Here is a 21499-nt window from a genome sequence, read left to right as displayed (position 1 = left end):
TAATTTGCCTAAACTTAATTGGCTATTAAGTGGTGAAGATAAGATTCAAATCCAGGTAGATTGGCTCCAGAGCATACACTTAATCAGGAAACTTTGCTGCCTAATTGGACAGTCAATTAGAAAAGGTTTAAAAGGAAAACAACCTGAGACTTAGAAATAAGTATTTTAAAAATAAGAGAAAGAAAAAAGGATAGAACCAAGGTCCTCAAAGCATTTTTGTCTATTTTATTCCTTGCCAAACATTAAAAAAAAAACTATTGTCATTTTATTTCCTGATTTGAAAATCAGTTCCACTTTGCAGTGCTCATGCCTTCAAGATGAAAGTTTCTTTGTAATATAACAATCAGTGCACTCTTTCTTTCAACTTCTTTATTAAGTTGGTTTCATAAAAGATATACATTCTCATATTGACAATTCTGGTCATGAACAAAAGCAACAAAAATAAGTAAATAGCAAGATGTGCTTCACATATAAACAATCATGTTGTTAGAATAGGAAATGTGGATCCCTGTACAACAAAAAGATTAAGAAGCAAAATGTGAATAAGCCCTGTATTCAAAATATACCCAAATGTGTGTGCAAAGACAGTACACCCATAATATCACTCACTTAGGTTTCTTTGTTTATGATGCATAATTCCTTAATCATCCATTTGTGAAATATGAATGAACATTATGAAAAATGAAATCTGAATCATTTATTTTCACAATATCAATGCTAAACTCAAAATAACTTCATTGGCTCTAACTGTCAAATGCTTTAAAAAAAAGGCAATCTTAATCCTTTTAATCCTCTGAATAGGGTCTGCAGAAAAGGGTGGATTTTTACTCTACTTGCACGGAGACCAGGTCTCAGCCTGTGCTTTAACAGCATGAACAAAAAAGGACAGCAAACAAGTATCACTAAGAGTAATGCCCATACATTTAAATATATCTAGTTGAACCATGTTCTTTCTAATTATATAGCAAGACTATTAAACCACCAGCATAATGGAAGCTTACACCTCATACAGCACAATTACTAAATTAACTACACATCTATTAGAATTTCCAAATCCCTGCTCCCAGCACAATTTTAGTTCACCTATCAAGTACAGGAGGTCATTTCGAAAAATAGAAATAATATATATACCCCAGTCCTGCAGTTAAAAAATTTTCATAACATGAACAATGTTCAGATATAAATTCTGAAATATGTTTTTTCTAATTACAATTTGTATAATCAAGGCTTTCTTAAACAAAGATAGGTCTTACGTATGTGCTCTGTACAAACTTACAGTAGTGTATATTCCAAGTAAAGATTTTTCTTGCTATAATGATATGACAATGTGACTGTTTTCTGAGTGAAGATATGTGTTAAGGCTTAAGATGTAAACACTGGAAGGCAAACAACTTAGTGGAAAAATTACTGTTCATTTAAAAATGTGTGTAATTTTATAATAGGCTCTGAACTTTCAAATTTACATGTGAGAATACATTTACATCCTAAATTTCCAGGAAAGGCACAGGCTTTATGTAAATAAGCAGCAAAATTTTAAACCCACCAGTTTACTGAAAAAGCCATTACTTTTATTAGAAACAAATAATGCTTCTCAAGGTGTTGGCAACAAGTCATAGTACAGACATGTATTTCATACAGTGTATTTTTCCCTTTAATTACATTCCAGCAGGAGGTGGAATACCTCCTTGGCCATGGGAAGCAGAAGTATTTGATGGACTATGTAAGCTGGTCTCCTTGTACACAAACCAAGCATTTCCTCCCCAAAGTATCATATTCAGAAAGCCAAAGATCTATGAAAGAGAAAAATAAATATAAAAATCTAATACTTACTTAAAAACTCATGTCTTACTTAAAAAATCTTAGTTTTCCTTTAAGTATTTAACATTTTTAGGCAGTACACCATTATTTCCCTTAAAGTTTAATACTATTGTATATACAAAGTAGAAGAAAAAAGGTAGACTTTGTATTTTTGTATTTCAGTGTACAAAACTTGGATACATTATTTATTCCCAATGAAACAAGCTAAACCTCTAAATCTGTTAACAAATAAAATCATGACTAAAAGAAATTTTATTTTTGCATGCTCATTATTACCAAAAATATGCGATTTAATTTGAGGAAAATGAAACCCTTCTTTTATTTCTTTGTATTCAGACTTTGGTGCTTCAGGGTAAAGAGGAACAATAGGAATCCACGTGTCCTTTTTATGAGGGCTTACACTTTTCTCCCATTTGGAATGGCTATAAACTGCCCTTGTGTAACCTTTCCTATTTCCCTCCTATCTCCCCCTACTACCATATCTTCTAGTCCAATCCACCAGCTGAAGCCAGAAAAAAAGGAGTCACAGAAGTTTACTTCACATCTGTCATTAGTCAATCTAAAAGAAATTAATCTCCCTGGATATAGATCTGACTAGATGTAAGAAAGTCTCAAATATGAACAAACTGAAGCTGCCCTATTTTAATAAGTCCTTTGTAAATATAATAGTAACTTATAAAGTAAGAGTGAGGTAAGAAGCTCAAGAGTACTACATATTGCTGAGGGCCAAATGCATTGTTTTTTTTGTTTATCTGTATACAAAAACATACCTGATATCATCCAGTTCAGAGTACTGTCAATATAAATGCAAAAAACTGACTTTTAAATTACAAAGTTATAAAACAAAAATTTGGGCGAACTGCTTTTTAAGGCAGTGCTGACTTCATCCAATGGAAAAAATATTTTCTTGAAAAGACATGAGACTTCCCTAAACATATAATCAGCATATTAATAATATATTTAATAATAAGCTTATGTTTTTTTGGTAAAATAGCATACAAATAATATTTAACACTTTATATAGACTAAATTTTATAGATTATTTAAGAACCATAAAAGCATTACTTTCATATACTCAAAGAGAGTTACATTTATAAAGCAGGCTCTAAAGTAAGATCTGGTTCAGTTCTTGGCTTGCCATTTACTACTTGTGTTACCTTGAGCAAATTAACACCTGCTACATTTTCTCCCAGTAGGAAAATGAAGATAATAATACCTTCTTCCACATTCCTCTTAGGATGGTTGGATAAACAAGATATGAGTATAAAGCCCTTAGTACAATGCCTGGCATATAATTTCAATAAATGTTAGTGACAGTGCCTTTCAGGTAAGTCCTGCCTCAGCAATTTTAATAAAAAGTAAGACTTGATCATCATCTTGTTTACAGGTAATAATTTTCTTAACAAACTTTTTCCTTCACATTATTATAAAGGTAAAAACTATATCATAACTAGGATTCTGACAACTTAGTAAAAATACAAACCAATATATTCGTCTAGAGATTTATTGAAAACTGTTTTCTTAAACTGCTAGTAAGATTTTTCTAATAAGTAAAATAAAAAATTTTATATTGCTTGACTTTTTATGATAAAATTTTTTTAATAAATAATGTATACATACCACAGATACATTTAGGGATCCCATACTAGTCACAGAGCCAAAATAACACATTGCTTCTTGCTTCTTACAAGGCAGAAGTTCCTGAACAATATTGTGACCAGTAGCTACTTTAATATCTGTAAGAGCTTTAGCCCAGGCTGAAGTGCTCACCAACCATAAAAAAGTGGCAACGAGAGTAACAACAAAATCCTAAAGCAAAAATAAGTACGAGTTAATAATGAAAGGCCAATTTAAAAATACTAATTTTCAAATCCATGATGAAGAAATTAAGATTACATTCAACCCTATGGTACTGAGAAATGGCCTTTGTAATAGACTTTGTAACAGTAATAAACAAGACTCACTCATCCCCTCAGGAGTCTAAGATTTTTACACTAGAAACCAAAGTTCTACAGTCTTCACCATAATCTTACCTCAGCCACTTACTACTGGGATTGTAACTTAGATCATGTCATCACCAACAACTGTATAATCTGTTTTGGTCATATCAGTCTCCCATATCACTTCTTTTTAGCTCACTCTCTCTGGTACCCCAATCCCCAAAGTCCTTTGACCCCAAGACCTACAGTCTGATCCTACTATTTTTTTTTTACTGTCTCAACTTCACTAATGTCCTTTAATCAATGTATATTCTAAGGTCCTTCGTTATAATCCCTTGCATATATTCTCAACTCCCTTATCTTTCTCCTGCTTTCTCATACTATTCTGACAAAACACTAAATTTAGTTAAATCTAATTCTCCATGAGATGGATAATGAAATGGTGAAAAGCACAACAGGATAGCTTGTCTCTTTTTAAATTCATGACCATAAATTTTAAGAATGTTCATTACATTAAGAAAAAAAATCACCCAAGACACCTTATCACTAGTAACTTTCTACTAAATCCTTTGCTATTTATCACATTTCCAAGAATAGAATGGACGGTTTTAATATTTTAGATAGTTTCTTATTGAGCTAACAAGATAAAGAAAGGGAAAAAAATGTTTACTCTCCTTACCCAATCCTCTCTGTTGGGGAACTAAAATTTTGTCAAGTAGTATTACAAAGATTTAAAAAACACTTTACGTACACATTTGTATAATAAAAGTATAAATCCCACTTTGCTTGGTCTTCATTCAAATTAATGACCCAAGAGGGAATAGTGCAAAATTTGTAACTTTTTGATGCTACATACTCTAAGCATATGGATACATTTAAGGTAGGAGCTCTTATACATCTGTGGCAAAAAATCTCTCCAAGCTCAGAATGGGTCTTGGAGCTCATCACAGAAGCGTTTCATTTTTTACATAAACCTGATTAGTGTTTAATTATTTTGCCTGCCACCTTTTAGTCAATTATTTAGGATAAATACGAGTAATTTCTTATGAGATACAGAAGCTATGCTATATAGCTTGCCCACCTGGGTCTAGACGACACTGAACAAATGCCTTGTGATTACATGACCAAAAACAATTACTAATTTTACAAACATGGAGGTATTTGCATTTCGCACTTGAGTCCTCTGCTGCTACTGGTCCTCTTAAAAAATGCAGATCAAAGAGAAAAAGAATATTCCCCTTTTTACTGCTGTGCTGTACTATACTTTATGCTGAAGGTAGACATTTTCTAAAGACTTGCTAGAAATTCAATACCTTTTAAAAGAATAACTGATAAATAATATGATGTTATCACATGTTAAACAAGTTCTCTCTAGGCTAAAGTTCATGCTTTGACCAATATATGTCACAATATAGAGTTTAAGAGGAAATGATGAAATGGTGCTCCCTGAAACATCTCTTCTTTAAATTTAATTAGACAAATTATACTCAAACTAGTAGATGCCCTGGGAAGGCAATCAACATTAGGGCTAATAAAAAGCTTGAATAGTATAAAAGGGCTGGAGGAGGTATTGTAGAACCTTTCTAGCACTTATGAGAGGTAAATTAACACCAATTGCTAAACATAGAAACTGGATAAATTTCAATATTCATTTAGAAATTAATTTTATGATGCTGTCCTAAGTATTAAAATACAGGTTATACTTAAATCATTCAAAGTTTGGCATGTTCACACATGTGCACAAAGTATTTGATAGATATTTACACACTGGGAGACACAATTATGGTCTGACTTTGGAGTTTTGGCAGATCTGGGTTCAAATTCTGGCAAGTTTCCCTACTAGCTTTTTTTGGGTGCGTGTGATCCGAACCCTCGGGCGGGAGCGCCGCCGCGCTTCCCAAGCGGCGCACTATCCAGTGCGCCACCGGGCCGGCCCGAAATTCTTAATTTAAAAATGCTGGGTTTTTTCTGATTATATATGCTATTTAAGTCCACTTTGATGATGGCTTAAGGCCTGACATTCTTATATTTTGAAAGCAGGAACATTTCTGAAAATGATGCACAAAATAACCCTGGGATAAAGGAAAACAGGAAAAATTCTGGCCCCTGCAGATAATATTTGTCCCACTAAGGACTCTAGTCACACCACAATCTAAGTGAACAGTGCCACCTGGAGTTCTGCAATGCACAGCCTGCAGCTGCCTGGAGCAGCTCTGTTCCTACCCATAAGTTAAGATGTAATCATAACAGATTTTTAGGTTTTGGGATACCCTACTTTGTTTAGTTTCATTTTCTGGTACGTATTCCTGATTCTCCACATTGCCTAGAACCTTTAAGCTCCTGCTACTTAATGCATAAAAGTGTTGTATTTAATTCAAAAAAGAACTAAAGTAGATTTAAAATTTCACAATTAAAATATGCCTAGAAATACCATTGATTCTGTGCACAGAATCAAGAATACTGCCAAGAAAGCTTGTTCTCATTAACAAACAGTACCTAAAAATCAATGTCTATTTGGCTATATTTAAAAATCTGTGTATCTCAATAAAACTTTTTTATATTTATGATTAAAAATAGAACTCAAAATTTAATTTAGAAGCTGAACTTTACAGATAAGGAGCACCCATCATATATCAATAAAAAGCCAATTAAGGAATCAATTCTGGATTACCTTTTTATACAACCACTAATCGATCACTCTGAGGTGGAAAATTACTTTTGACTTTCTGAATGATGCAACTAAACTGGTTTTATAGTTTTATTAGTCAGAAAAATCCTCTACTGGGCCGGCCCTGTGGCTCACTTGGGAGAGTGCGGTGCTGATAACACCAAGGCCAAGGGTTCGGATCCCACATAGGGATGGCCGGTTGGCTCACTGGGTGAGCGTGGTGCTGACAACACCAAGTCAAGGGTTAAGATCCCCTTACCGGTCATCTTTTTAAAAAAAAAAAAAAAGAAAAAAAAAAGAAAAATCCTCTACAAAAATAGATCTGAATGTTGCTTGAAGAAGTGTAGTATTTGAAAAGTTTACCAGACAAAATATGAGAAATAAAGGGCCCACTATTAGATTAATAAAAAAAAATTTGTTGGGATGACAAAATGGCAAGAAATATTTTCTAATTATAAAAAAATTTAACAGAATACGATAATCTATATGATCATCCTAGTCCCCTTTTAAAAAAGGCTTGAAAAGTCTGCAGAAGCTATAGATTGCTAACATGTAATTCCTGTTATTGAATAAGCATTGCAAATTAAAATAGTTGATGTCCTATCTTTCTGAAAGGCACTTAACAACCAAGAAATATTTTATGAAAACATCTGATTTTCTTTTATCTTTTCAGACATAAGAAACAGAATAGATCTGAATGATAAAAGACTGTTTTATTCCTTACTTACCATTTGCATTCTTATGATCCAGGCAGCAAAAAATAAAAATAAATAAATAAATAAAACTTATCTTATTTAATAATTATTTCAAATTTAAATAGACTTTCCTTTAAAATAACTTCACAGTTAGCAGATGTCAGTGTTCTTTCATGGATATAAATGACCAGTACCACAAAATACCTCTGTTCTCCCTTCAAGTCATCAGCACTACTACTGATTTTGTAGTTATTCTTTTATAGTGGAGATCCAGCTTAAAACCATAGCTTATCTCTGGATTTGCCACTGATAATCCACAGCAGGCTCTACTTACTAAATCTCCAAGATTATTTTATTTCTAACTCAGTAGACTCTACAGCCAAGAAAGGTATCAGGACTTCAAACCCAGATCCTCTGTTGGCATCTCAAAGATTCAAAATTAGATCATGGATGCTACTGATAGCTGAATATAAGAATTATCTGGGTCAGATTTAAATTAAAGCGTTTAGGAATATAGACCAGGAGTCAGCAAACTTTTTCTGAAAAGGGCCAGATAGTAAGGATTTTTTTAATATCTCTCATAATTACTTAACTGCCACTGTGGCATGAAAGCAGCCACAATGTGTAAATAATTGAGTATGACCATGTTCCAAAAAAACTTTATTTAAAAAAACAGTGAGTCAGATTAGATCTGTGTGCCACAGTTTGCTGATTCCTGATATAAACAACTAAGTCAATAAGATATTGTAGAGGTAAAAAAGGGACTTTCGAGGAAAGAGAAAAATGGTGAGAAGTAGAAAAAAAGTTATGAGACTACTGCTATGGCCAGCAATTCTTCAAATTAAAGGTGTTAATTTCTAACTAATTTTTCTGCTATTTGCAACTTAATATGCATAATCAAACAACTGAATTTTTTCTAGCTTAAAACAGTTAAAAAAAAAAAAAACTTTCCTGAGCATGCAAAGAGGTTAAAAGAATTGGGTTAAACTTAACAATGAGAGAAAGGTCAACCTCATGGCAAACACAGGCCAAAGTACGTTGAACTGGCTTACTCCAAGATTCGATTTCCAGCCTAAGAAAACCTACATTTAACTTCAAATATAACTTATAGGTAGCTTAAACTGATATAAATTATTTTTGTATAAAAAGAAATAAAGTGATTACTTACAATCATCGGAAGTTTACGACTATCCCGATATAGGTTCATGTAACCAACATAAAGCAGAAGGGCAGCAATGCAGTACAGGAACACAAAGATTGCAAACGTAACATAGAATTGTGCAGAAGAAGAGTAATCTCCTACGAGGACATGACTTTTCCAATCTATACCACACACATTTACATTTGGAGGTGGCTGAAATGATGCCTGATTCAACCTATTAAAAAAAAGGCTCAAATAAATATATGAATTACTGGACTCTCCCAACAGAGAAAGAAACAGTTAAGTAGAATATTGAAATGACATTTTAAAAAATACTCCCCAAATATATTACATTTTCCTTTTGGGGAAAAAAAAAGTAAAATTCAAATATTTACATAAACTGAAATTTTCATAATAAATGTACCTGAATTATACCTGGTAATTGGTTTAGATTGAATACAGACTGAATTAAACACTTTTACACCCAGATACTATCTTCCTTATAATAAAAAACTAGCCGGTTAGGAGGGATTATTCCAAATACTTTACAATTTGAGATGCAATATTCCATTCTTGGAGGCAGAGTTTGTATGACAAGCCCCAGGAGAGTCAATTATAATAATGATTCGCATTTTAACCCTAGATTAATTAGTTGCTAACTGAAAATTCACATTGCTTTTAATTTTCCCCATCCATAAATCGCAAAAGCTTGTCACTAAAGATGCTGCTATACAAGAACTGTACAGGAGAAGGGATAGGAGATAGAAAAAGGCTTTGATAATTACCAAGCACATGCTATCTATCTTTAATATAAGATTTTATTTAATCATCTAAACACCCCTAAAAGGTAATATTTACAATTTATTGAACAGAAAAATTAAGTCTTAGTGAGGTCAAGTAAAGTAGAAACTGGAAGATTCACACCCTGGCTTAAACATAGGATACTGTCAATAATCTTTTCAATGAATGCTGAAGTCAAACGGAAGACTTCACAAATGAAATATTTATTTTAGTTAAGAGTTTAGAAATATTCATTTTAGTTTAGAAAGCATTGTTTTACATTAGTCAATAAAACATAGGAACTCCTCACTTCATATAAATATGTCTTAAAACTCTATAAAGAACATTATTATCCAATAATTGTAAAAACATGAGATTCCTGATTTTCATAAAATTCTGGATTTTGCTTCTGCATTAGGGCTTCTCACACTAAGGTGGATAGAGCAGTCTCTGTTTTGTTTTGTTTTTTAATTTCCAGTCTACTGTGGGATAACAATAAAAATGTCAAGGCAATGTCATAATGCTGTAGAAGTTTCTAAATGCTTAGTCTCACTTTCAATATTTATTTTATCATAGACAAGAAAAAATTTGCAGACTGGTACTAATCTGTGTCTCACAGTTTGAGTAGTATGATCTCTTACAAATGACCATGTGATCTAAAATTTTCTACCCACTTCAATTAATAAATTACTGGAAATCTTAATGAGTCAATATGAAAATAAAAAGTTGTTAAGCTATAAAAACAAATTCATAACTCACCTGAATGGATAACCAAAAGTAGCTGTAATAGTTTTATTTTCAGAAACGTTGGAACGACAATTAACTTGAATTTCTGTTTTGCCCTTAAAACCTCCACAGGTGGCAAAAGCAAAGATGGAAGCAATCTACACAAAGTGAGACATACATACCCCCAAAAAGAGAGAGAGAGAGAGAAGCATTACTGCACCCAGAACAACAAGGGTCATTAAAACTGCAAGTACACTGATTATTAAAAACTGGCTCAATAACATTCTAGAAATTCTCAATCACAAACTAAATGTAGCGTGAAAACATTTAAAAATTTATTTGCAAATCTCAACAAATGTGATTTTATTTTCCTGTGTATAATATGGAAATAAATGTACAAGCCTGTATAACAATTCATTTGCTCATACTTCAGTGTGTCTACTAAATATTAGTATGAAGTTCAGAGGAAGACTCATTTATTAGGATCACAATCAAAAGGGATGAATTGAAGTATTTTTATTTGGAACCCAAGTTACTGGTAAGCTATAAAGCCAAGAGGTTGTGAGAGCTGAGAAGAGATGCTAAATCATTAGCTTGTAAAGCCTCACTTGTGGGTATTTCCAGATTTCAAAAGTAGTTGGAAATTTGTTTTCCTGATCATACATATACTTAAAAGAAAATGTAATAATGTCCTCTCAAATGCTATTTATGACAGCAAAAAAGCTGGAAGCCTCCTAAATGTTGACAGGGAATCAAATAAATAATAATTTATTCATATAATGGAACAGTATATAGCCATTAAAATGTTGGGGATTATCTAACAATATAGAAAATGTTCATTACATATAAAGTTTGTTTAAACAATGCATTATACATGTATCTACATCCACGCAGACACAGAAAACTAGAAAGGTTATGCATAAAAGTTTTAACAGTGGTCAACTCTCAACAGAAGATAAAAAGATAATTCCTTTTTCTATATTTGTACATTTTCTACAAAACAAAACAAGCAAAAAACACAGATACATTGTAATGACCAAGAGCTCAATCCTTCAGCAAATGCTGATGGATCTGTTTTCAAATTATATTTGGAATCTGACCACTTATACCACCTCCTGATTTAAACCACCATCAACTCTTGCCTGGATTTACACTAACAGCCTTCTAAATGAACTTCCCTGTTTCTGTCCTTGACCCAGCTTCATTTCCATCATCAACACAACAGGTAGGACAATTTTTTAAAATTATAAGGCAGAAAACTATCCTCTACTCAAAACCCTCCCATAGCTTGTGAGCTCTCTCTAAATAAAAACCTAAGTTCACATAAAGGGCTGCAAGATCCTCTTCTCCCTTAATATTTCTGATCTCATGTCTACTTGCTATGGGTTAAATGTGTCCCACAAAAATTCATGAATGGGAAACTTAATCATCACTGTAAGTGTTAAGGGGGTGGGAATTCCAATTATGGTATTTGAAAGGGCCCTCAGGGGCCTTTAAGAAGTGATTAGATTGTGAGCACTGTGCTATTATGAATGGATTGATCCATTCATGGAGTAATGGGCCTTGTTCTGATTGCTTTAAAAGGAGAGCAAGCGAGGTTAGCTCTCTTGCTCAACCCATTCTCGCCATGTGTTACCCTAGGTTTCTGCAGAAAAAGGCCCTCACCGGACATGTTTCCTAAACTTTGGACTTCCCAGCTTCCAAAACTGTACGAAATAAATTTCATTTCCTTATAAATTACAATTTGAGGCATTCTGTTGTAACAGAAAATGAACTAATACACTACTTTTTCCTTTAATTTCTATACACAAAATGGTCGCCTTGCTATTCCTTAAAGACATGGAATGAAGTCCTCCTTCATGGCCCTTGCACTGGCTTTTCCCTCTGCCTGGAATACATGGTTCACTTGTCCACTTCCATAGCTTCCTGTTCTAGTATGACCTTATCAGGAAGGTCTTTTCCCTCACCACAGTTTATTAAATAACAGCACCCCCCCCACCTCACACTACTTATTCTCTCTACTTATGCTGCTCTATTTCTTCTCCACTGTAATTACCACTGCCTGACACAGTACTTAATTGTTTGTCTGTCTTTTCCTAGAATGGAAACTTTTTTTTTTCCTTTTTGTCTTTTTTCGTGACCAGCAACGGATTGCAACCCTCAGTGTCGGGCCCGTACCGGACCGGGACCGGCAACGGGATCGCAACCCTCGGTGTTGCGCCCGCACCTCGCTCAGCCAGTGAGCAGCCGGTCTGTATGTGGGATCCGAACCCTCGGCAGGAGCGCCACCACGCTCCCAAGCGGCGCACTGTAGCAGTGCGCCACCGGGCCGGCCCTAGAATGGAAACTTGAAGAGGTCAGGGACTTGGTTTTGCTCAAGGTCACATACACCCAGTAAGTGATAGATAAAATTCAATGCTGATTTGATATCAAAGCCTATACTATTGAACACTTGATATTATCCCTCCCATGAATGTTGTAGGCCATCATCAGTATCATAATAAATATCAAGGGATTTCATTTCCATGAAGAAGAGGTATATGAAAAAGAGACTGGTTACAGATATGAAGAGTCTGAGGTAATATTGAGCACATAGTTTTGGGATGTTCTGGTAAGAGTTAATAGGTGAAGACAGAAGAATGGACACTCAAAATAAACAAACATGAATACACAGTAAAAATAAAAGGACAGGAAATGAGTCTTGGGCATATACATGGCCAGATTTAGGGTTGGAAAAAATAAACGAAATACACAAATTGGATGATGAAACAGAATAAAGAGGCCAGAAATAGACTAGTATATACAGAGTAATCGTATCTACCAGAGTTGGGATTGTAGACCACTGAGAAAAGGACGGTGGTAGTTTTAAAAATATGCCCACAAACTCTTTGATACAACTCCCATCAAGAGGTGTACCTTAATTTCTCTTCCATTGAGCATGGACTAGACATAGTGACTTGCTTCTAGAAAATAAAACATGGCAGAAAAAATGGGATGTCTTTTCTGAGATTGGGTTATAAAAAGACTGCAACTTCTGTCTTCCTTTCTCACTCTCTTCAATTTTCTCATTCTCTTGGGGAAGCCAGCTGCCATGTTGGGAGGATACCAGGCAACTCTTAGAGAGACTCCCGTGGAGTGGAACCAACAACTGCCAGCAACCACAACTGAGCTTGGAAGTGAATCCTCTGAGGCTTGCCAACAGTCATGTGAGTGAGCTTCAGGCCTCACTCACTACAGGTGATTGTAGCCCCCCAGCTAACAGCTTGATTGCAACCCCATGGGAGACCTTAGGCCTAAAGCACACAGCTAAGCTGCTCCCAGATTCCTGACCTACAGAAGCTGTGAGATAATAAACGTCTGTTTTTTTAAGCAGCTAAACTTGCGGGAAATTTGCTATGCAACAATAGATAATTAATACAAGCAAGGACTGTTCAATAAATAGTTCAGATGAACTGCAGATGTAAATGTAAAAAGTAAATCTTAAAAAAATTAAGGACAATAAAAGAGAAAATCTGTGACCATATGGAAGGGAACAATTTCTTAAGATTTTTTTTTAAAAAGCACTAACTGTAAGACAATATTAAATTCAACTACAGGAAAAGAATTTTTTAAAAATCGTCAGCTTTTAAATGTAAAACAAGTTACAAACTAGGTGAAAATATTTGCAATAAACATGTCATGAAGGATCTACTAGTATACAGATCTAAGAGAAACCCTTGTTCATGTGTCCAAAGAGACAAATATAAGAATGTTCATAGTGACATTGTTTATAATATCAAAAAATGGGGAGAGGAAAAGCAACAAGAAAAGGATAAAATACACTAGTATATTCTTACAATGGGGAATCATACAGCAAAAAAGATATAGGAACTAGTTACCCACATCAACATAGATGAATTGTACAAACCTAATGCTGAGTTAAAAAAAACATGTTGCATAAGACTACATAGAGTGTGAAACCATTTTGTTCAAAGCTGTTTACTTGACTACATCACTTCTGCACCTATTTTTATTCAGGCCCTTACCATTTTTCACTGGGACTAACCAAACAGACTCTTCCTCTTATTTCTAATCTCATTCCAATCATCACTCATCTTCTATAGAGTAGCTTTAAAGCTGCAGTGTCCAGTAAACACTTTAAATGTGGCTAGTCTAAACTGAGATGTGCTTCAAGTGTAAAATAGATTCGATTTTGAAGTTTAGTATAAAAAATGTAAAATATCTTACTAATAATTTTTATAGTGACTTCTTGTTAAAACAATAATCTGGATATACGAGGTTAGGTGAAATATATTATTAAAGTTAAATACACTTGTTCCTTTTACTTTTTTAGTGTGGTTAACAGAACACTTAAAATCACTATGTGGCTTGCACTTTTGGTTTGCATTGTAGTTTTACTGGATAGAGCTATGTTAGAGTGATGTCACACTGGTCTGAAATAAAAATCTGATCATGTTACTCCTGATTAAAGGGGTTTCCTTAATGGGTTTCCAGACCTAAATTAAAGAGGGAAAAAAAAAAGGCTCAAACTTCTTAATTTGGCATCAAAGGCATGGCTGATGTAGCCTCAACTTTATCTTTCTAAATTTATCTGCACTATATTACCTGCCAGGTACTGTATGATTCTGTCTCATTGTACTACTTACTATTTCTGAAACACAGCATGTATTTATGTCTTAGATATATATGTTTCTTCTACTGGGAATGCCCCATTCTCTAATCAGCTCGTCTTTTAAGGCCCTGCCCAATCCCTTGTGGTACAGCTCATTATTTTTCTCGAGCCTCCACAGACATTACCTCTATTATATATTAATGCTACTAATAGGCTTTTCTTGTGTATGTTGCTTTATAAAAATCAAAATGAAAAACTAGTTTCCTGACTAATACAAAAATTAGTAAATAAATGGCATAACAGCTTGTTGCTTTTTAAGACCACTGCCTCTACTTTTCCTTGCCAGACTGACATGTTTTTGCACCTAATCTTGTTCAGGATTTTCAATGCCTTCCCAGCAGAAGGCCTGGCACGTAGCAAATGCTCAGTAAATAGCTGCTTAATTAAAGAAAAAAATTAATTGCCAATAACTTACAAATAAAACCATATTTCAAAATTTACATAATCATCATTTCAAAGCTGACTTTTTGTTACAAGGATAAATAAATGTCATGTTAACAATTCTGGTCTTTATCTTGTAGAAAAAAGGGGCAAAGTACACATTTTATATTAAATGAAGTACAAAATAATCTGAGAGTAAACTATCCAATCAACTCACTTCTCCCGATATCCTACAGCCATTTGATCTAGATTGGAAGTTATATACTGGCAGCCCACCGGTAAAACCTAGCCTGCAGATATATTTGTGTAGTCTTTCCAGTATTTATAAAAAATGTTACTTTGTTTTCAATATTTTAATATAAGGATACTGGAAATAAAAATTTGAATTTCTTGCTTTTCTGGGCATCTGTGGAAAAACTGAAGATATGGCAACATCATACCCACATTTTCATAAATAATCAGCAGAACTGAATGACAGATGCCACTTAAGACAGAGCATGTGATTTCCAGATTGCCCACCCCACCATGTCTTAACAACCCTCAGGATACGTGTTAGTTGCCAGTGATCAATGACTTATACTATTGTTTTTCTTCGAAACAGCTTGCTTCACTTATTTACTTTATTAGAGTGGTTCCTATGAGCACTCAGTTTGCACCCGTAGTGTACCATAAGGGATACTGGTATGCTGACTTATTTTTCCTTGCCACTTTTGAAATTCATTTCCCATCCCTCCCTACCTTGTGAAGAATGACTGAAATTGCTGACATGGAATTCTACGTATAGAGTAACTAGTAAGAATCTAGGGGCAAGGTGACAGCTCTTATTTTTAGGTTGAAAAGGTCATATTCATCACGACAGTCCCAAGTTACCAGAGAAACAGTCCCACTTATCTGTCTGCCCACCAGACCCACACTAGATGACCACAAAGGCAGATTCCTCACTTATTTAGAGATCTGTAACTTCAAGGTTAATATTATAGCATGGTTCTCTAGAACACTAGTCTCCAAAGTAGACTGGTATACTCAATTAACTGGTGTGCAAGAAGAAAAAATTTATACTTCTATTTATATCAACTTTTAGACTTAAATAAAAAATTAAAGGTTTACTGCAATTAATACACCACTGAAACTCGTGCTGAGCCTGGATGTCAGAGGGTCACATGTCAGTACAGTGTGTTGGGTATCCTGAAGGTAAAGGGAGTCCATCACATGGAAGGAGAGACAGTGATACCCTCATCTATTTTTTCACTTTTAGTGTTCATGTATTACAATGTGAGTGTGCCTGGCTAGGAGGGTTTGTAGAATAAGTTTTCCTGTTTGAACCAAACTAACCTTCACAAAATGAACCATTGGTTTAAAAATGTTTTCAAAGAAACTACGGATTGATAATATACACAGCTCATGTACAAAAGAGAAAATGGAAACATTAATGCCCTACATGAGCTATATGCATCAGCCATACTACAAGGTAAAAAGAGATTCTGTTTAATCAGATCACAAGGTGGCAAAGAAACTTAGAAAATATCAGAGTAGTATGTGAAATAAGGATTTAAAAATATGAATGAAATTTGTCCTGAGTGAATAATATGCCTTAGAGACTAACAAACATAATAAAATATGCATCTAATTTGCAGATGCATATTGGGGCTCTGTGCATAAACTTTTACACTGATAGGAACTGACCACTGAAGACGACTGGTATTTTCAGTGAGTTATCTACCCTATAGCCAGAGTCACAGTCCTAACTCCTACTTCTAGACCCTCTTCATTCTGAGGGTTCTACTGGGGAACACTGGTATTCATCTAATTTATGGGAGTCATTTATATGTTCCTAGCTGCAGGATCCTCACTCTACTTGGTTTCATTATCAATCTGAAGTCATCTACTTAAATTTCTTTCTGTCCAAGATTTAGCTTATGAAAATGATATAACTGAAATCTTCAGAAATAGATCTAAAAGTGTATTATGAATGAGTGTTTATGTAAAAGCATTTCATTTTATTAAATGAAATGACCACTCAGTACTCACAATGAACTATTAAAGTGTGCTTATCTTTACAATCATAAGATTAGATGCCTAGGGACAAGGCATTGATTTTTGTGAATCAAAGTATGATGCATTTCCTGAAGATATTCATTTTTAAAAATGTTTTGTTATTGATGCTGATATTTCAGCTTATTCCCACTGTTCAATAAGCAATGAAGTCAGTTATAAAGTGCTTCAGTTTCATTCTTCTATCTCCCTTTACTTCTAAAGTTTTCATAGAATGTTTTAAATAGCCTGCTAGTACAGATCCACGACCCTTAAGAATTTGGACGCAAGAAGTGAACTCTTGAGTCCCTGCTGAAATAAATAGCTAGAAATTTTTCGCTAACTCTTATTATATGTTAAAAACATCTTTATATTACCTTTATTTTAAAACAATTTTTAAACTGATTATGGAACTATAAATCTCTGAGGAACCCAAATATGTTTATTTTTAAATCATTTCCAGATTGTTCTATTATTTTCATGTTTCTTAGAGTTAACCAATATCCTGATTGTTAATCTGGCTGGTTATCCTGAAGTGAGCCTGTCACTTCATGGAAAACTGATACTATTTGTTGCCACTGATAAAATTTGAGCTTTTAAGTAAAAATTTGTGTTCATTTGTTTTAGGGTATTTGATGTAGGCTCAACTTGATTACCCCCCCCCCTTCTATCCCTGTCTAGTGATTTTATCATCATTTCCACTTGGCCTTCTGAATCTCCTAGTCCACAAATACCACACTTTATGATGGGAGCCCCAAACCACCAACATATGAGAATATTCAACTTATCACAAATTCAGACCTTAAGCCACCAGCAGGTAGATTGGTCCAGGTCTTAGTTAGGTGGCTATATCTCTTTCTTTCTAGCCTTTTAAGTACTTAGATCTATGTAAGTCATAAATCCAGATAGTAGGTTGAAGCTTTGCTCAGATTTATTTCCCAGATCTGGGAATAGTTCTTCTCCCACCCATATTTTCTGTTCTGTTTCTGGTCCCCAATGATGCTACCTTATATTAGAACAGCAGTGCTCGGGCCGGCCCGTGGCTCACTCGGGAGAGTGCGGTGCTGATAACACCAAGGCCCCGGGTTCGGATCCCATATAGGGATGGCCGGTTGGCTCACTGGGTGAGCGTGGTGCTGACAACACCAAGTCAAGGGTTAAGATCCCCTTACCGGTCATCTTTAAAAAAAAAAAAAACAGCAGTGCTCAATGTGTGATCTATGGACCCCTGAGAGTTCCCAGGACTCTTTCAAGAGTTCACAAAGCTAAAAAATATTTTCTTAACAGTATTTCATAACAAATAGCTTTATAACAATACTAAGACATTTGCCTTTTACATTGTGTTGACATTTGTACAAACTGAGCAAATGTATTGGTGGGTAAAACTGCTGGGCTTTAGTAGAATCAGCAATAGTACCACACTGTATTTCATGGCTAGATACTTGCACATGGAAAAAAAAAAAAAAAAGCTAGTTTCACTAAAGAATGTCTTTGATAAAGCAGTAAAAGTTATTTTTATTAAACCCTGTCCCTTGAGTTTTAATACTTTGTGTGATGAAGTGCAAATAAAGACTTTTGCTACACACCAAAATACAATAGTTGTATCCAGAGAAAACATTTAAGCAACTGAGTTGCAAACTGAACTAGTTGTTTTTTTTTTTTGTAACACCACCAAATCTATTCCACTATCACAGTAAAACAGCAGTTTCCTCTCATTGTTTTCACTTTCTTACCAGACATCCATTTAGTCTACTATAATCTGGCTTCTGATTTCACTGAAACTGCTCGTGCTAAAGTCACTAATAGCCTTTTGATTATCAAAACCAAGCAACACATTTTAGTCCTTATTTTACTTAACCTCTCTATTGCACCTAACATTGCTGAGCACTCTTTCCTGAAATTCTCTCTAATCGTGATGACAAGATGTTATTTCTTTCCATCTTCCTAAAATTCCTTCTCTCCTTTGCTGGCGGATTATCTGCTGAAATCTCCAGCCCATACTTGTATTTTAAACTCTAGATCAATATATACAACTGCCTATAGGATATCTCCATTTATATGATCTAAAGAGATTGCAAACTCAATACATACAAAACCTTACTGACCTTCCACAAAAATTTGCTCCTCCTCCACTTAATGACCTCCTTGGATAATAATGCCACCATTGACTGAAGTCAGAAATACAGCAGTCATCTTAAGAGTCCTCCCTTTTCTCACCCTCCAAATATATTTTAATTTCTAAACCTTTTTATTCCCACCGCAACTCATTTTATGCCCTCAATTTCTCAAGCAACAGATCTCCCATCCTCCAGTTCTGACCTTCCCAATCCATTCTCTACATTGCTGACAAAATGAAAATAAAAGGCAAATCAAATGATATTATTCTCTTGTTTAAAACCCCTGAATGAGTCCCCATCCCCTATGGCAGTGACTCTGGGCTTAAGTGGAAGCTACCCAATAACACTTCAATATTCTGTACACTGCACATATGTATTTTCTTAAGGAAAGGGCCCAGATTCTCAAAGATTAACCCCAGAGGGGCAAGTCCTTTGAAATCTTTCAGAATCATCTCAAATCATATCCTTCCTCCCAGTATATGTTCCAGCCAACCCTTAATTACTTTAAGTTCTTGAACAGGGCTGTGCTTTTTCAACCTTTCACACCACTGAACATAAGATTCCCTTTGCCTGGAAAGCCACTACCTACCCACTCCCTGAGTGAACAAGTACTCATTCTTCAAGTGTTCTTTCATCTATAAAGTGCTCCCTAGCTCCTCCAAGCAACTGATCTCTCCCTTCTTTCATCTACTATACTTTGGATATATCTTTATTATAGTATTTATTATATGGCATTTTCATATTTGTTTTCATGTTCTTCATCCTTAATAGATCATGAGGAAAAGACCATGTTTTATTCATGTTTGTATGCCAGTAACAGTATATAACAGATACTCAAATATTTGTTGAATAAATATGCATTACACCACTAATGGTGTGTAGTCTTTTCATAAGAGGCTCTCCTGTGTAATAACAAGTTGTTCAAACTGAAAGTAATATTTTAAGAAGCTTAAAAAGGATATTTTTCAAAATATATCAGAACACTAATGAATGTATCACTACTGCCTTAAAATATTAAGGAAAAAAGTTAAGTCTACAGTTCAAAAAAACCGACATATAATATAAGCACAAATATAAACAACTGCCTCTTCATTTATGAAGAGTGAAAATCTAAGTGAAGATCTAAGTTACTAATTATAAATCTCAATGAGACTAAACTATTAGGTACAAGACTTTCTTAACCTTTATAATATTTGATTAGCCTAGTTAAATAACATGATTTGCTTCCTGAAACTTTTAATTTTTATATGCTCAAATAATAATTTTCTTTATATTTAAATCTGGATCCAGGCTTTAAAATCTCTAAACACATACATTCATGTGTCTTTAAAGCAGACATGTGTGTGAAATCAGCACTATTTTACTTTCAGAAAACACCAAACGAAACTTTGGAGGAGTGTAGGAAATCAGATTAAGTACCCATCAGAGAATTTGAGTTTCTGTTACTTTTAAAAACATCCTCGGTAGGTTATTTAAAACAGGAAATCAGAAGTTCTTATTATTCGCCATTTTATCACTAAAATAAAGGGTTTAAGAGTTATGGATGTAAATGCTGCTGTCTATAAACACAACTTGTCTGTTCAATGGACAGATGTCAGCTGCCTATTAATATGAGCCTGAAAATCAGCACTGAAATATGTACTGGACCACGAAGTCTGAACAAAACCTGCAGTGCCTGGTATACTCACTAACTCCTCCAAGTGAATGACTGAGGTTGAATTAATAAGTCTCCTTTGATGTTAATGATTGCGAGTGTTCCCAGGAAAGGACTAAAAGCTGACTTTCCAAGCAGGATGTCGCCTGCAAATACCTAAAACAAACTCTATGTCCATTCCTAGCATGTTATTAAGTGAACTGAACGGACTTGATGCGTTTTGTTAAAAGGCCTTTCCCCCGCTCCCCTGACCCACAGTCTATTTTTAGCAATTTTTAACTGGGAGCCAACCTTAAGAGTACGTTAGGAACTTAATGCTCGTCAGATCACTTCTACAGGACAAAATCGGCCTGTGAGGGAGCCGGGCCTGGAGTCCGCAGTCTCCAGGGCGCGACTCGGGCCACAGGGTTTCGGTTAGACCGCAGCAGGAAGTTTCCCCTTCCTTTGTGGGAGGCAGTGAAGCCAAATATTCAACTCCCATTCCCACGGGGGCACCCAGAGGTGAGCTCCGGTGCGGGAGGGCGGCTCCGCCTGGGAGCCAGGAGCCCCGGGGACTCGTGATTCGACGCCGGCCGCTGCGTGGCCGCCTCGCGCGGGCCCGGGCCGCGGCCTCCCTTTCCTCCCCTGCCGTCCACTCCCGTCCCGGGCCTCGCAGGCTCGGGCTGCACTCACCCACTCGAGGACCTTGATGAAGCCGAGCGGCTCCTTGAGCGGGTTGAGGTTGATCTGGAAGGCGGACATCCTCTGAGGAATGGAGGAAGAGAGTCAGGACCGCGGGGCCTTGGAGGAGGGAACCGACTAGACCCGAGCAGCCCAGCGGCGAGTTAGAGCGGGCGGGGCAGGCGGGACGGGCGGGACGGGCGGGGCAGGCGGGGC

At 35.4% G+C, this 21499-nt stretch overlaps 1 protein-coding gene across 1 annotated transcript in view; it reads right to left on the bottom strand.

The window, feature by feature from the left end:
* Window positions 1–354: 354 nt before the first annotated feature.
* SYPL1 (synaptophysin-like 1) overlaps window positions 355–21499 on the bottom strand; it is a 21674-nt gene continuing 529 nt past the window's right edge. The window contains exons 2-6 of the mRNA XM_008567894.1: window positions 21296–21367; window positions 9802–9926; window positions 8290–8497; window positions 3439–3627; window positions 355–1790 (exon numbers count right to left, since the gene is read on the bottom strand). Of these exons, the coding sequence (XP_008566116.1) occupies window positions 1656–1790; window positions 3439–3627; window positions 8290–8497; window positions 9802–9926; window positions 21296–21367 (729 nt within the window). The 3' untranslated portion in view covers window positions 355–1655. The remainder of the gene's footprint in view (window positions 1791–3438; window positions 3628–8289; window positions 8498–9801; window positions 9927–21295; window positions 21368–21499) is intronic.

The sequence above is a fragment of the Galeopterus variegatus genome, unplaced genomic scaffold (assembly GCF_000696425.1).
Source record: "Galeopterus variegatus unplaced genomic scaffold, G_variegatus-3.0.2 Scaffold20, whole genome shotgun sequence".
Taxonomy (NCBI): domain Eukaryota; kingdom Metazoa; phylum Chordata; class Mammalia; order Dermoptera; family Cynocephalidae; genus Galeopterus; species Galeopterus variegatus.
The sequence above is the reverse complement of the archived record's forward strand: the minus strand, read 5'-3'. Positions and strand labels throughout refer to the sequence as shown.